General features: G+C 43.1%; 1 protein-coding gene across 1 annotated transcript in view; it reads right to left on the minus strand.

Moving 5' to 3' along the window:
• LOC146675685 (protein NLRC3-like) overlaps window positions 1-16,579 on the minus strand; it is a 388,198-nt gene that overhangs the window by 159,162 nt on the left and 212,457 nt on the right. The window contains exons 6-8 of the mRNA XM_085400614.1: window positions 15,109-15,210; window positions 9,623-9,858; window positions 7,679-9,506 (exon numbers count right to left, since the gene is read on the minus strand). Of these exons, the coding sequence (XP_085256740.1) occupies window positions 7,679-9,506; window positions 9,623-9,858; window positions 15,109-15,210 (2,166 nt within the window). The remainder of the gene's footprint in view (window positions 1-7,678; window positions 9,507-9,622; window positions 9,859-15,108; window positions 15,211-16,579) is intronic.

Genomic DNA, 16,579 nt, shown 5'->3' on the forward strand with positions numbered 1-16,579 from the left:
TTTATACATATGGATATGTGCTGATAAATGATCAGAATTATAATATTTCCCACTGTCTGCTGTGTGCCGTGACCTTTGACCTGCTAAAGACAGTCAGCTGTGGATTATTCATTGTTGTGTCTGATACGTAGAACTGTGAGGAAGAACACTACACAGTTAATCAGGGTCCCCTCTCTCTGAATCAGGAAAGGTGGGCAGGCCGCGTGTGGGCCGCGGGCCATACGTTGAGTCTCACTGTTTGAAATGTGAACATTGTTCTGCTGCAGTCAATGGACTAAACCAGAGAAGAAGAAAACAGACTTTACCATGAAGATCCTCAGTGTGGATCAGTATAATATCAGCCTGATGTCTGCAGTTTAGTGTCAGCACAACTTTCACATCATATTCATCTCAGCACAACTAAAACATGCTGACTGACCTCAGAACTTTAAGTCCACATCCTGGACTCTCCAGGAAACCACACAGATGCTTCACTCCTGAATCCTGCAGCTCGTTCCAGCTCAGGTCCAGCTCTCTCAGATGGGAGGGGTTGGACTTCAGTGCTGCTGCCAGATAATCACAGCTGATCTCTGACAAACCACAGCTCTCCAATCTGTATAAAGAATGAAAGATGTAAGTTTATTAGACAAAGTGTGAGCTTGAAATCATTCAGTGTTTCATCATCTGTTCAGAGCTGAAGAAGGTTCAGAATGTAGAAGTTTAGAAAATGGAAACTCCAAACAGCTGACAGAGTTCATACGCCTTTGTCAGGGTCAAATTCAAGCAAGACCATGTGAAAATTAAAACACATCATCCTAGGTGAACTTAAACACCTTTGTTCCCCTTTTGTTAAGACATAGAAAAGTACACCACACAAAAATACTGCAAAAGGAAACGGTCGCCTTATATACATAGTGTATAAACTCAAAATGCACATTTCACTTCAAATTAAGATTAAGGCTTTGAACAGATCACATAGTTCAGTTCAACATATAAGACTTTAAGAATGCACAAGCATCTACTTAAAATCTATTTAATTTATCATCCATGATATTATTTTGTACAATTCCAATGTATTTTGTTCATCTCCCTTAAATAAACAGGCAGTCTTAAAGTATGAAATATTCATATACAAACACATATAAATGTGTGTACTGTCTCAGTGGCTGATAGTACCCCACAGGCCTCAGTGTGAGCTTGAAGACATTTATAATGTTTAAGTAGTTTAATGTGCAGGTGCTGACGATAAACACATTTTGAATGAAAGCCGGGGAACTTTGGTAGCACAGAAACAAGTGGCTATTCTTTGTGACTATATGGATCGCTCACAATACCATTATTTCACACAAAGGCACCAAATTAATACTCAAAAAAGCTGCAGCAATACACACAAATATAAACAGTACTTGGTGACAACTTTGCTTTTAGCCTTTAACCCTTCTTGACTACTTTTGATGTGGCCTCTATATTTTACCTTTAAAAACAGTTTATCTTGCCAATCTGTTATTTTCTCATTTTGACCAACTGTATCAGCACAATTTATCTAAATTCAGACAAAATTTAAAATACAAGTAGAAAGTGATATTTTGACTGTAAAAACCACACACATGTTTAACGAATCATCTTCATAACTTGAAATGCAAATAGAGATTGTACACTTTTAAAAATACGCACACGTTTTGCAAACAACAAAGTTATATGGTACTATTTAGCAAAAAATGCAGCCAAGGCTCAGACGTTTTTCATATAATCATTTCAAACTATTTACAGAACAATCAGGTGTCAAACAATAGTTTGTGTCACTCTAACACATATGAGAACAGCACAGGGATAAACCTGCAGGTCTGACAGCAGGTGTGTCACTCAGCGTTTACACTGCAATCTGCCTTTGTTGGCTTTAAGGCAGCAACTGTGACGATCACTAGTAGAACTGACACACAAAACAAAACAACAGCTACACACTAAATACACAAGACAACAAACTAACTTGAGACCAAACACGGTAAACGTCACAAATCTCTCACGTATCAAAACTCTCTCTCTCTTTCGCTCACTCGCTCTCTCTTGCCGGTCACTCCTAAAACTTCCCCCTTTTGCTAAACAACCAAATGTCATGTTTCCATATCATTTTTGATTGGTCGACATGGTACATTTTCCCACCTATAGGGCTTTGGAGCGTGATGTCACGGGAGATGGGCCACGCCCCCTTCCGCCATGACAGTAGGCCAGCCAAAGGATACCATTTCAGCTATGGATCGTACGTGTTGTGTTGTCGGTTGCAACGTTAGATCACACGATCGTGAAGGCAAGAAGCTGGATAACGGGCTCTCTTTTCATCGTTTTCCATCCTGGAGGCAACGTGAGGGATCCCATGTATCCGATATTACTAAACAAAGACGTCAGGCTTGGATTGCAGCGGTGAGACGAGCGGATATCGAGTTCTCTGCAATCCCCAGCTTTTTGTTGGTTTGCTCACGGCATTTTCTTTCCGGTGAGTTCTAAATTAATTCATATCACTCTTGAAAGGCTTTTAGTGTTATTTTCAACGTGCTGAGGTCATAGATAATGAGATAAAACATGCTAATGTGTGATGCTGCAGAACCACATCATGTCGACTGAGTAGCTTATGATTTGGCATTATTGCAGGCAAACCAGCATATGAAATGGATGTAACAAATCCAGACTGGGCACCAACACTGCACATGGGGCATGACGACATACCTGTATCAGACTCGGACCGGCACTCAAGGCGTACGCAACGGAAGCGAAAAAGAGCACCCATCGGAGGTAAACAACCCCCCCCCCTCTAAAAACATACTAAATTGCTATCACTGTACACTAATCCGCACATAACTTCCAGATGAATCACACACCTGTCATTGGAATATTGGTGTACATTTACCTTATGTCTAATTTTATCTTACAGGCTTTCGTTATGCAGCTGCAGAGTCTGAAGGTGTGCCCCGTGCAGAAGTGATTGATGAAGATCTGACAGAAGACCAACAGCAAAATCACAATGTCATGGAGGCAGTGGACAGCAGTTGTGTTGGACAAGTGGAGGTTGAGGTACCAGCTGCAAATGTGGATATACTGAAGAAATGTAAACCTTTTAAAATGATGACAGATTACAAACTCTCAGCTGTGTCTGTAATCAAACCTCTGTAACTTTGCTTCACTTCAGCAGCATCAGCTCATGTTCACATGTTGATTCATGGTTTGCTTCAGTTTTTGATGGACTGCAGAATATTTTGAAGGTTATCTGCTATAAAAAGCCAGAACAGGAAAATCTGCTTCATGTGTTTCTGTTTGATCCTCAGTGACTTTGACACAAAGGCCTCTGCTGTGATGATCACACCTCTGATCAAGTCTCACAGTGTCAGCTTTGTTTTTATACATATGGATATGTGCTGATAAATGATCAGAATTATAATATTTCCCACTGTCTGCTGTGTGCCGTGACCTTTGACCTGCTAAAGACAGTCAGCTGTGGATTATTCATTGTTGTGTCTGATACTTAGAACTGTGAGGAAGAACACTACACAGTTAATCAGGGTCCCCTCTCTCTGAATCAGGAAAGGTGGGCAGGCCGCGTGTGGGCCGCGGGCCATACGTTGAGTCTCACTGTTTGAAATGTGAACATTGTTCTGCTGCAGTCAATGGACTAAACCAGAGAAGAAGAAAACAGACTTTACCATGAAGATCCTCAGTGTGGATCAGTATAATATCAGCCTGATGTCTGCAGTTTAGTGTCAGCACAACTTTCACATCATATTCATCTCAGCACAACTAAAACATGCTGACTGACCCCAGAGTTTCAAGTCCACATCCTGGACTCTCCAGGAAACCACACAGATGCTTCACTCCTGAATCCTGCAGCTTGTTGTTCAGGCTCAGGTCCAGCTGTCTCAAATGGGAGGGGTTGGACTTCAGTGCTGCTGCCAGATAATCACAGCTGATCTCTGACAAACCACAGTCCATCAATCTGTATGAAGAATGAAAGATGTAAGTTTATTAGACAAAGTGTGAGCTTGAAATCATTCAGTGTTTCATCATCTGTTCAGAGCTGAAGAAGGTTCAGAATGTAGAAGTTTAGAAAATGGAAACTCCAAACAGCTGAAGCCAACAGGAAGCAGCTTCAAACAAACACAACAAGAGAAAAAACTCTGAATGTTTCACATTAAAGTCGTACATTTATCATAAAAACAGGACAAAGACTTGAAAAAGTCGTGTTTTTCCTTCCAGGAACCACAAGGCTTCACTTTTAAAGGTGAAGTGTGAAAGAAATGGACATATTTGAAGTCCAACACCTTTTTCCAGTCACATTATTAAAGCAGACAAACTACAAGCTCATTTTCATTCCAACAAGTCATCTTCTGACCTGGACTAACAACACTGGTCTCTATGTGCAGCTGGCTGTGAGACCAGTGCTCAGGGAGCGTCTACAAAGTGCAACACTGAAAGAACATCACACAGTAGCTTTGTCCCAAAACGTCGGCTGCATCCTTCGGAGGACCCGGTATTCGCGGTCTACGTGGGCCGGGTCCTTCAAAGACCGAAAAGGCTGGAAGTGCGAGGCTGTGAAATGGGACGGTCTAGCCTTCAGATTTGCGTCACCGCTGTCTTTGTGGAGTTTAATAAACTCGGCCGTCTGCTCCTTGCTATCTAAAATATAACAGGACACTGGCGTAAACTCTCGACCGTCTCACACTTCTGTTTAATCAGTTTCCTGTTTAACGTTTATTCAGCTGTGTGAAAATCCCGGAGGAACTTTGATCTCAGCCAAACCGATTTACTCCGGAACAAATAAAACACAGAAAAAAGGCAAACAATTACATTTTTAAGTTATCCGAGTGACTTATATATCATGTTTCACCTGAGTAGCGAAAGAGCGGGGTCTGAAAACGATGAAGCCGGGCGTCCGCTGCTCTCGCTGGCTGGAGTGACCATTGAACCCCCCGGCTTGCTAGCGAGCGGGTGGGGAACAGACGTCTCCGAAAACGTCGGCACACTTTTGCAAATATGCGATGTCTTGATAAACCAAGCAGATATTTGAAGTTTACACAGCTACTTTCTCGCCTGAAAATATGTTAAAAGTTTATTTTGTGACCCAGAAAGATTAATAAGAGTAATTTGAAAACTTAGTAGCAGCCGCCATTGTTGGCAGCTGAAATTTGGCTGGGATATGAATTCTGGGATATGGTGGGCCACGAAGGACACACCCGACGAATCCTTCAAATTCGGGGAAATGAAGGACGCATTTGTCGGGCACATTTGAAGGAGTCGACAAATACGGACAGCCTTCATCGCCTGGCTGTGACGTAATCGGCCTTCAAATGCAGCCTCTGGAGGATGCAGCCGACGTTTTGGGACACAGCTACTAATTTGCTTCCATCATCCAACCTGAAGAGGAAACAGAGACGCCTCCCCTTCAAAGTAAAAGCTGCTCCTTTTGGACACAGTATCAAAGAAAGTCTACAGTATAACATAGAAAAGACAGAACAAAGTTTTGGTTGTTTTTAAATTGTGCAGAAATGAAACTACACTAAGCTCAATTATGTGACAGACATTTCATCCCATGTCAGTTTGGCCTCATCCTGGGCCGGATTATCCAGCACACACTCTGACCACAGGTCCATGTTGAGCAGGATGAGCTGCTGGCTAATCTGGAGGCTGTAGCAGCAGCTCACAGTCACAGTGGATTTCCACTCATGAAAAAGCTCTGGCTGCTTCATTTCTCATCTCATATCAGAGACTTTAATGCTTCACTGAAGCTGTACTGTGATGCTTCCATATCCCAGTGAGGCCTCCATAATGATTTCAGCTGTTCTGTACACACACTGTGTGCCCTGTATGGCTCAAAGTCTCTGCAGCCTGTTTTTATCTGCTATCATCAGATCTTCATCATCCTCATTCACATCCCTCACACACTCTACAGCCTCATCAGCACTGACTTCATCTTCACTGACTGATGGAGCACAACATGAACCTGTGGAGGCTGAAACACTGTCCTGTCAAACATCTCCCCGTCACCACTCCACTTCTGTCAGCCTTTAAATGAACCCTGCTCAAGTCTGTCACTTCTGTTTGGAGCCAAAAGAGGTTAAAGATTATGCCACTACATTCTTGTCTAGAAAATATTAAAGTGTATTTGGTGACACACAAAAAAGGGTAAAAGTATAGTTTGGGTCCACACATGTCCAAACCCTGGTGTGTAGGCCTACTTAGTATTGAGAAAAGCCCACTAAAAGAACGCCCACCAGACCAAAGCAATGGTGTTGACTTGATCAGCATTAACCCCGCCCCCTGACTTTGATGGGTGAAGCTGACAAATAAAATGTATTTATGAACAGCGATGCAGGGCCAGGAGTAGCAACGTGAATTAAATAAATACATCATTAAATAATTCATTAAATGTGTCAGTAAAATAATTAAAATAGAAAACAAACCAACAAAATATGTAATTAACTAATTTGAATTGTACATAAATACTTAATGAATTATTTTAAATGAAATTAACCGATAATTCATTGTGATTTTGTTTTGTGTTTTGATGAGCTAATAATCAGCTCTCTTTTTCTCATTGTTGTTCTAAGCTGCTTATCCAAAGGTAAGGCACTACCTGTTGAATTATTTCCAAAGTGTGCCAAATTGGACATTACAAATTAAAGTCTACTCACTGAAATTACTGGGGAATGTCTGCTTTGATTTTGATGAGAATCTCATGACAGTACTGAGGATTTAATGCAGTTGGACTGCTAAAAATGATTGAATGCGGTTGGACCGCTAAAGGATTTAATACGGTTGGACCGTGGAAAGCAGTTGGACTGCTGAGTGATTTTAGTATATTAGGGAATTTGGTTATTGTTTGGGGTGGAGCCCGTATTGGTTATAAGGTTGGACCTGCTTCAGTCTTACACTTTTTTGGCTGTTTTACTGTTGTTCCAAAGTATTATAAATTATTCAAGAACGTTTGTAAATGTCCCTGTTTCCATTGGACCTGAGTGACGTACAAAGACAGAGAGGGAGAGAAAGGAGAGAGAGGATGGAGACAGCAAAGAGAGAGCAAACACAAACAGGTGAGAGTGGACAGGTGACCAAGGTCAGCAACCAATCAGAGAGCTTCTGTTTGACCCACAGTCACTGATGATGACTGCACATAACCAAGCAGTGTGTTACTCTGATATCAAATATGGATCCTGCTCTTATAATAATGATCATCAGATGATATTATTGTGTTATTTTGTAGCTGAATACGATGTTTGTGTGATTATCAGTGAAAGAAGCAGTGAGGAGGATGGAGAGAGAGAGAGGACAGAGGGTGAAGTTAGAAACACTAAAAGGATTTTTCATGGATTTCATGGATGATTTGAGTGATTTCCAGCAGGACACTTAAACATGTCAGTGGACGTCCTAAAGAACATATTCACTGATATGAAACGTGTCATTGAACAGGATTAATATCAGTGGAAACATGGTGGAAACAGCTGTGACTGCATGGATGTGACACACTTCAAATCTGTTCTCCACTCTTGGATTTGGGATCCATGGAGCTGCTGCTGAGTCTGTACAATAAAGGAATGGTGTGGAAGGTTGCAGCGTACGGACACAAACACTTTGTGGTTACAATCTGATTTTATTTTCAAAATTAAACTACTAACCTACACTGATCAATGATGTTAATGATCACATCTGGACTCACCCAGCCTTTCTGCAGTTCCTCACAGCTGGAATCAGTCTCTGTCGTCCCCGCTCTGATGTGTTGTACTTCTGCAGGTCCAACTCATCCAGAACCTCCTCTGACATCTGCAGCATGAAGGCCAGAGCTGAGCACTGGATCTCAGAGAGTTCCTTCTTTGATCTGTTCTCTGACTTCAGGAACTCTTGGATCTCCTGATGTACTGAGAGGTGGTTCATCTCCATCAGACAGTGGAAGATGTTGATGCTTCTGTCAGGAGAGATTCCATCACTGTTCATCTCCTTCAGGTTGTTGATGACTCTCTGGATGGTTCCTGGACTGATCTCTGTCTGACCCAGCAGACCTACTAAGAGTCTCTGGTTGGACTCCAGACAGAGGCCATGAAGGAAGCGAACAAATAGGTCCAGGTGGCCATTTTTACTCTGGAGGGATTTCTCCATGGCTCTCCTCAGAAATACATCAAGTGATTGGAGATCATCGTCATCAAAAAGACTGGAAATCATCTTGATTAAAGATTTTGGTTTAAGGAAGTTCTTCAGCACCTTTGTCTTCCTGTTGGTGTGACAGTGGAACATGTAGACAGCAGCCAGAAACTCCTGAATGCTCAGATGAACAAAGCAGTAGACTGGTTTCTGGAAGATCACACACTCTCTTTTGAAGATCTCTGTACAAACTCCGGAGTACACCGAGGCCTCTGTCACATCCAGACCACACTGCTCCAGGTCTTCTTGGTAGAACATGATGTTTCCTTTCTCCAGATGTTCAAACGCCAGCCTCCCCAGCTTCAGAAGAACTTCCCTGTCAGCCTCCGTCAGCTCCTGTGGACTCGTCTCATGTCCCTCGTGGTACTTGTTCTTCTTCCTCTTTGTCTGAACCAGCAGGAAGTGTGAGTACATGTCAGTCAGGGTCTTGGGCAGTTCTCCTCTCTGCTCTGTAGTCAACATGTGCTCCAGAACTGTAGCAGTGATCCAGCAGAAGACTGGGATACTACACATGATGTGGAGGCTCCTGGATGTCTTCATGTGGGAGATGATTCTGCTGGACAGCTCTTCATCACTGAATCTCCTCCTGAAGTACTCCTCCTTCTGGGCGTCAGTGAAGCCTCGTACTTCTGTTAGCCTGTCAACACATGTAGGAGGGATCTGATTGGCTGCTGCGGGTCGGGAAGTTATCCAGACGAGAGCCGAGGGAAGCAGATTCCCCTGGATGAGGTTTGTCAGCAGCTGGCTGACTGATGACTTCTGTGTGACATCAGACAGCAGCTTCCTGTTGGTGAAATCCAATGAAAGTCTGCTTTCATCCAGGCCGTCAAAGATGAACAAAAGCTGAGAGACAGCCAGCTTCTCTGCTGTGACCTTCTGTAATGTTGGATGGAAAACATGGAGCAGCTCCAGAAGACTGTACTGCTCATCTCTGATCAGGTTCAGCTCCCTGAATGAAAGCAGAACCACCACACTGACATGTTGGTTCTCCAAGCCCTCTGCCCAGTCCAGAGTGAACTTCTGCACTGAGAAGGTTTTTCCAACACCAGCCACGCCGTTGGTCAGAACCACTCTGACGGGTCTCTGTTGGTCAGGTAAGGCTTTAAAGATGTCCTGGCACCTGATTGGAGCGTCATGGAGGGCGTCCATCTTGGAAGCTGTCTCCAGCTGCCTCACCTCATGTTGGGTATGAACCTCTTCACTCTGTCCCTCTGTGATGTAGAGCTCAGTGTAGATGGTGTTGAGGAGGGTTCTACTTCCTGTTTCATCACTTCCTTCAGTCACACGTTCACATCTCCTCCTCAGACTGATCTTATGTTCATCTAAAACCTCCTGCAGACCAACATCTGCTGAAAGAAAGAAAAACAATGAGACTAAAGAGAAAGAAAACTCTTCAATGTCTGAACAACACAAGAAGTCCAGTTTTCAGAAATGAGTCCATCAGCAGACAGATGTTCAGTCTTACTTTGTACACAGCTGCTCTGACTGGCTGTCTGCAGTCCAGCTCTGCTTCTGGATCTTTCTCCACACTGGGGACAGGAGGAGTCTCCTGATGAAGCAGACTGGTCCCAGTATGAGGAGATGCACTGTCTGCAGAACCAGTGTCCACAGCTGGTAGAGACTGGATCCTTCAGGACGTCCTGACACAAAGCACAGCAGGACAGCTGCTCCTCATCACAAACACCACTCCTCTTCCTCTCTCTGTGAACACATTTCTTTATCACTAAAACATTTACTGTCAGTGAAAAACATCCAGATGTGACCAAACTGCAGTTCCTCACAGTTCCTTTGATTTCATCAACACTAATGAGCTGCTCTTCCTGTCTGCCTGTCTCATTAAACACTGAGTGATGAATACAAACTCAACACTTCCTGCAGACTTCCTGACTTCACAATAAAAGCTTTCCATCAGAGAGACAGTTATGACTTTCACTGTTTTACAGCCGCTGTGTGCAGATTATCTGGGTCAGTTCACTCTGAAGCAGCTTAGAAGTGTCCGTGTAGAGCCGTGGTCTGACACACAGAGACTTCTGATTTTCTCTGTTTAAACAAACATGATGAAGATGAGCAGGTTTCTCTTCTAGTATAAACTCTGTGTCTCTCTGGCTGGCTCATGATGGCTTTTCAGGTTTTATGTTTTGCTCTCTCCTGCTAGCGTTTTGCCTGCCTGGGTGGAGATTGTAATGGCCTCTCGCTCTTGGTCCACACAGCTATGATGATTACACCACCTGTTGCTGATTCACCTGGGCTTACCGGTAACCATTAAACGCTGCGGCATGGGGCAGTTTGTTGCTGGGACATTGACCCTCCTGTGTTCATGATCTCAGCTCCTTGCTAAGAAATCTCTCTCTTAATTCACCAGTTGGGTTAACTTTGTGTATACTTTGAGTAAATATTTCCCCGGACCTGGTTACAGACGCTTACCTGTGATTCCTGTGTGTGGCTGTGTGAGTGGAGAGCAGGACAAGAGTGACTGAAGAGGAGTGAGTGTGGACTCCCTTCCCTCTTTTCCCTGGAGCCCTGGACCCCCTCCCCAACTCACTGTACATATATAGAGCACTGTGGTTCACCCCTTTGGTAAATAAACTGTCACCTTTTTGTTTGTCAGAACTCAGTCTGTGCTTGAGTTCCTCTGTTAGCCATGACATTTTGTTGGTTCTCTCTCTTCAGGTCCCTGTAAGTGTTTGATCTAAAACATTATATTTATTCTGCTTTGATTGTTTTGTGTGCTGAGGGACATTGTTGCATGATCCACTTTTTCTTATCACTCAAATATCCTGATACTTTCAGAAAGTTGGAGAGCTCTCCTGGCTTGCTTAGTCTTTGCTCTGTACTGCAGTACTTGCACTGGTTTCACTGGACAAGTCTGCATGTGAATCTACAACTGATCTGACATTGTGGCACAAACACAGTAAACACTACGAGCACCTTGTTTCATGTGCAGTGGCTTTCTTCTCATTCTGTTACTGAACACTGTATGAAAAGCCTCTCACTGCCAGCATCCTTCCAGCCCCACGACAACAAGACCAACTCACATCTTCACAACACCAAGAATTTTTCCCCTTTTCTTTGGAGAAACTGAGAAGCCAATAGGATTGTAGCTCAAACTTGCCCACAGTCCTGCTTCATCACTGCTCACTCCTACCTGTGTTGGTGCTGAGTGGACAGTCATTAGGGTTGCCAACTCCCTGAAAAATAAATAAGGGACACCTCGTGGCCAGGGCCGGGCAACCTAGTTGTCTTCACCCTTCCCAGTGTGGTGAATTTTTTAGCTCTTTTTTGTGTGTGTGAAATTATTTTTTAACCATTTGACTTGAATTTGATTTAAGCAGATGCATATTCTATTCTTTGTGATATGACCATATGGGAAACAAATGATCCTTTAGCCATTTATTTTTAGCTCAAAATGACAACATTAACACAGTAAAACAGGTCTCTTTCTTAAACAGAAGCCTGTCATGCTTAACTTTTGAGAATAAAAGTAAATCTTTCTTTAAAAGAACTCTGTCCTGCTTAACTTAAAATTATATAAATTAATAGAAAGCAATAGAACGAAAAATATTCTTGTAACAGTGCACATATAGTGCATTTAGTACAATTGGCTTCAGCTGAGGTATTATTTCAGCTTTTCTAAAGCTAATCAGCTGCTCCTGTTTGTAAACCCGCTTGTTCCCATGATTACGCATCATAACTCATCATCATTATTCATCTATGTATTACTTTTATGTATTAGTCATCAATTTGTTGTAATCATCTATCCTTGCAGTTGTTTATTACACAAAATAAATTATATTATCACACTTCTGGCCACATAGCGCTGATATTCACTGCACGTGCCCATATTAACCTTAACCAGAGGGTTTAAAAAACAAACCAGTGTTTACATACCATATCTGTTTCTGCCGTGGCCTGGTGGACAACAAATTGGTTAAGGGTTCCCCGACCATTAGAAGCATGCCTATGGAAAAAGTGCGCCGGCACACAGTGCAGTGCGCTTTATATGTGTTATCGTGCACTTTTCCAGCCAGGCGTTTTCCTTTTCCCATTCCTCCCTGTACTTTTGCAGCCTTTTTTTCTTTCTCTGAGCGAACAAACATTGCTGCTCTGATGCTGGGCTCACACTGTGCGATTTTTGGCCCATTTTGAGATGATTTTTGAGTCATGCGACCGATTTGGCGATCGGCCCAATTTTGGCCTTCATCGTGCATCGTGTAGTATACGTGGGGTAACGAGAAGCGATTAACACCTCACGACCAGCTCCCGATCATCAATCGCTCGTGAGCGTGTCACCACAGCCGTTCACACTGCTCACGCGCAAACACGTAAACGTTGGTGAAAAAGATGGAGCAGCACGGCTGTGCAGCGTGTGATCTGGACACAAGCGATGGAGGCACAACTGTAGAACTTTGGAAAGCTCATCAGAGCCTTTTCAATGTGGCATCACAAAATTATCACGACCACAACAACCGTGAACATAGTTGGATTTACATCGCTGCTCAATCACAGCTGCCTGATCAATGTTTTTCATTAGCAATTTAGCAAAGTTGATGGTGGTGGTGTGTCTGTGTGAGAGAAAGACAGAGAGAGCGACAGATTTTCTGTTATAACCTTCATTTTATGGAGGCACAGTGTGAGCACTCAGGTCGCATCAGAGCATCGGGCGGTATAGTGTGAGACCTGCATCGTGACCTACCAACTGCGAGTCAATCGTGCAGTTTGAGCAGGAGCTGAATAACGCGACTGAAAAAATCGCACCGTGTCTGCCCAGCTTTAGGTGTACTGTCGTCCGAGACTTGCACCGCAGTGTCGGCGTTTGTTTCCCTGTTGGCCATGCTTCTTGTTGTGGTCATCTGTTGTCTTCCGGTATTTTCTCCGCAAGCGACCTTTCCTCGACCAATGAGATGAGCGGTAATCTGAATTGTCATAAGTGTGCTGTCAGCTCATTAGTCACAAAGCAGGAGAGGGGCTGGGAATTATGTTTTCAAACAAAGCGTTAATTCCATAAACATTTATAGACTACTTTTGATTCTCACTGTATTACGGGACAAAGTGCGTCCCTTATTAGCTCAATACGGGACAAAGTGCGTCCCTTATTAGCTCAATACGGGACGTGTGCTTTTGTTTCTAAATACGGGACGATTCCGTTTTTTAAGGGACGGTTGGCAACCCTAACAGTCATAGCCTGCTGCTAGCATGAATGCTAAACGTACTGCTGTGGATGATCAGCAGAAAAACATGTTGTCAGTTTGACTGTTTGCTGTATTTAAAGTGTTTTTCTCAGTTCGTCTGTATTCAAAGTGCATTCGGGGCTTTAGCTGACAGCTCTTTGTGCTAACAAACTAAACTCTCTTAGTTTAAGCCAACAGACTTTACCAAACACAAAGCCTGCTGCTGCCTCCATGGGTTAGCTTGTGTGACTGGTGTTTACACCAATGAAATCTAAATCACACTAATGTGTCCTCCAAGGTGTTTGGTGGGAGCACTGAGTGAAACATAAGAGCTCTGGTTAAGCCTCATCAGCTGGATAGGCTGTCCACCCTAGTCCAGGCTTTAACTCAAATCTCTGATTGGCTTTCTAACAATTACCTTGTTAGAACAAGACAGAGACCATGATCATAGCTCCTCCTGATCTATATTCTAAAATCAGTCAAGTTGTTGCCCCTTTCTGTTCTTCTGCTGAGCCAAATATTCGAAATCTTGGAATAATATTTGACTCTTCTTTGGGCCTTGACTCACATGTAAAGTCTCTGTCTCGTTCCTGTTTCTTTCATTTAAGGAATATTTCTAAACTGCGACATATGGTCTCCTTAGCTGAACTGGAAAAAATTGTCCATGGATTTGTGTCATCGTGTTTAGATTATTGTAATTCCCTGTTTACCAGCTTGGATAAATCATCTCTTTCTCGCCTCCAAGCTGTACAAAACGCAGCAGCCAGACTACTAACTCGCTCTACCCAGCGAGCTCACATCACTCCTATTTTATGTTCTTTACATTGGCTCCCAATAGATTTTAGAATTCGTTTTAAATGATTGTTTTAACGTACAGAGCACTAAATGGCCCCAGATTATTTATCCAAGCTTCTCACTAAATACACTGCTGCTCGCTGTCTCCGCTCACAGACTCAGAGTTTGTTGGTTGCTCCCAGAACACGTCTGAAGACGAAAGGAGGCGGAGCCTTTCAGTCTGTGGCACCAAGGCTGTGGAACAGTCTACCTCTACAACTACGTTTGGTTGACTCTGTGGGATCCTTTAAAAAACAGTTAAAAACTTTACTGTTTAAACAAGCTTTCTGTTGACCAATGCTGTTTACATTTTTATACTTTTAATTTACATTTAAACTCTATATTGTGTATATTGTGCATTTTGCTATTTATCGTACTGTTTATTTTAATCTCTGTGTGCAGCACTTTGTGACTACCTGTCTATGAAAAGCGCTTAATAAATAAACTTTACTTACTTACTTACTAAAATAACAAACAGGGCTGTGAGAGCAACTGAAGTGATAAAAATACTGTTTGAAGATAAAAAACACTTTGATGTTCTCTCGTCACCTAACAAAGTCCAAACCCTGTGAACTATTTTAGCTTTAATAACTGTGGATTCAGGTATCCTGAACCCATCTTTGGACATTTGTAATTAAATATTTTAAAACTCCATCAGAGACTCCTGATGTGGCTGTTTGGAGAAGGAAAAGAGGGACAAAGTGGAGCGTTGAGCTGAGGCTTCATTCACTGCAAACCTACAGTTATGTTTCCTTATTTCTGCTGTTTGCATGTTCACAGCTGAAATAAAGCTGCCTCTTTGACTTCATCCTGTTGTGTTTGGGTCCAATCCTGCCTGCCACACAGCGCTACAGGACAAAGTCTAAGATTTTTATCTTTTTAATGAATCTTTGGTCATATTTATCCAGGAAAACACAAACATGTAAAGGAGTCATCACAGTTCTCTGACCTCACTGGTCCAGGTTCACCACTGAAGTCTGGAGGGTGATGTTTGGACCGGTCACTCCTCACAGACGGACAGCTGGATCCTGCAGACTGTGACCTCTGACCTCTGCAGACACAAACATGTTTTATTCAATGATCAATTCTCTGATAAAGTGATTGAAGCAGCTGTGATCACACAGACTGCAGATAATGCAGCTGTTTCCTGTCAGTAACAGTCCTCTTAGATTAGAGTTCAGCTTTTTACAGGAAAACAAATGTCCCTGAATGCAACAGTGAGACACAGTCTGCCTGTGTGGCTGTGATAGCTGCCGTTAGGAGCGCTCATGTGTTTGCAGTTAGACGAGGAGATGTTACCATCATGGACATGTTAACAAATCCTGCAGCATCACGTGGCACAAACACTTTGTGTTCCTGTCATCTGCAAGCAACAGGAAGTTCATTAATAAAGGCGGGATGGAGACGCGACTGTGATGGTTCTCCTTCATCCAGCTGTTACACACATCTGGGCTCACACGACGAGCCTTTGTCTAATACAGCAGCTGCTCTCTGAACACTTTTCTGAAGAGGAGCTGCACAAACCTTTGTTTGCTTTCTAGAGCAGCGTATCAAAGTCAAACTACCCACTGCTAGCAGCTGTTTCTATCATAGTTTAGGATCCAGATGTGTGAGGTCTAGATTTACACCTCTGATTAAAATACATAGTTAAAAACAGCCAATTGAGTCCAAATGTGTCTTAAACCAGATAAACTGACAGTTACAGCTGAGCCTGTGTGTCCTTGGAGACACTGCTTTGCTACAGAGATGCATTTTAGAAACCAGGAAACATCAAAATCATTTAAATCAGAGAGTTCATGTTCCTAACAGCTCACCTCTCTGCAGCAGAGACTTTGAAATGAATGATGACATCTTTAGACGCGTCACTCTTACAGGACACAGAGCTGGGTGGAGGTCCAGGCTGGTTCCTGTGAATAATGATGGAGCAGTGATGTGAGTGCTGAGCTGTGACATGGAGAAGAGTCATGGACAGTTAGAGATGGTCATCTCACCTCTGAGCTTTGGTCTGGCTCTCATGTTCCCCACACAGAGTGCTTTTAGAGGGAGGGACTCCCTCCTCTCTGTCCTCACACTGATCCATGCTGCTCAATTCACATCAGCTCACACACACTTTCTACCTTCACCTGCAGAGGAAACACAAATCAGCCCAGCGACACACTGACTGACCCACTCAGCACCCACTGATTAATTCAGACACGTTTTAATCCCCAAAAGTTGATTCTGTTCATCTGGATGTTTTCAGTGGGAGAAACGTTTCATGACTCATCCAGGTGACTCCTTCAGTCTCAGCTGACTGCAGGTTTCCAACCTTATAAACAGGACATTTGCACAATGGCTGGGAGGTCATGACCATTGATCAACAACCACTGATCAATGGCCATGAGTCCCATTCACAGAGAGTTGGGGAATGTCTGCAATCA

The sequence above is a fragment of the Rhamphochromis longiceps genome, linkage group LG3, assembly GCF_057381845.1.
Source record: "Rhamphochromis longiceps isolate RC_006_pf linkage group LG3, R_longiceps_female_GT1.1, whole genome shotgun sequence".
Lineage (NCBI taxonomy): Eukaryota > Metazoa > Chordata > Actinopteri > Cichliformes > Cichlidae > Rhamphochromis > Rhamphochromis longiceps.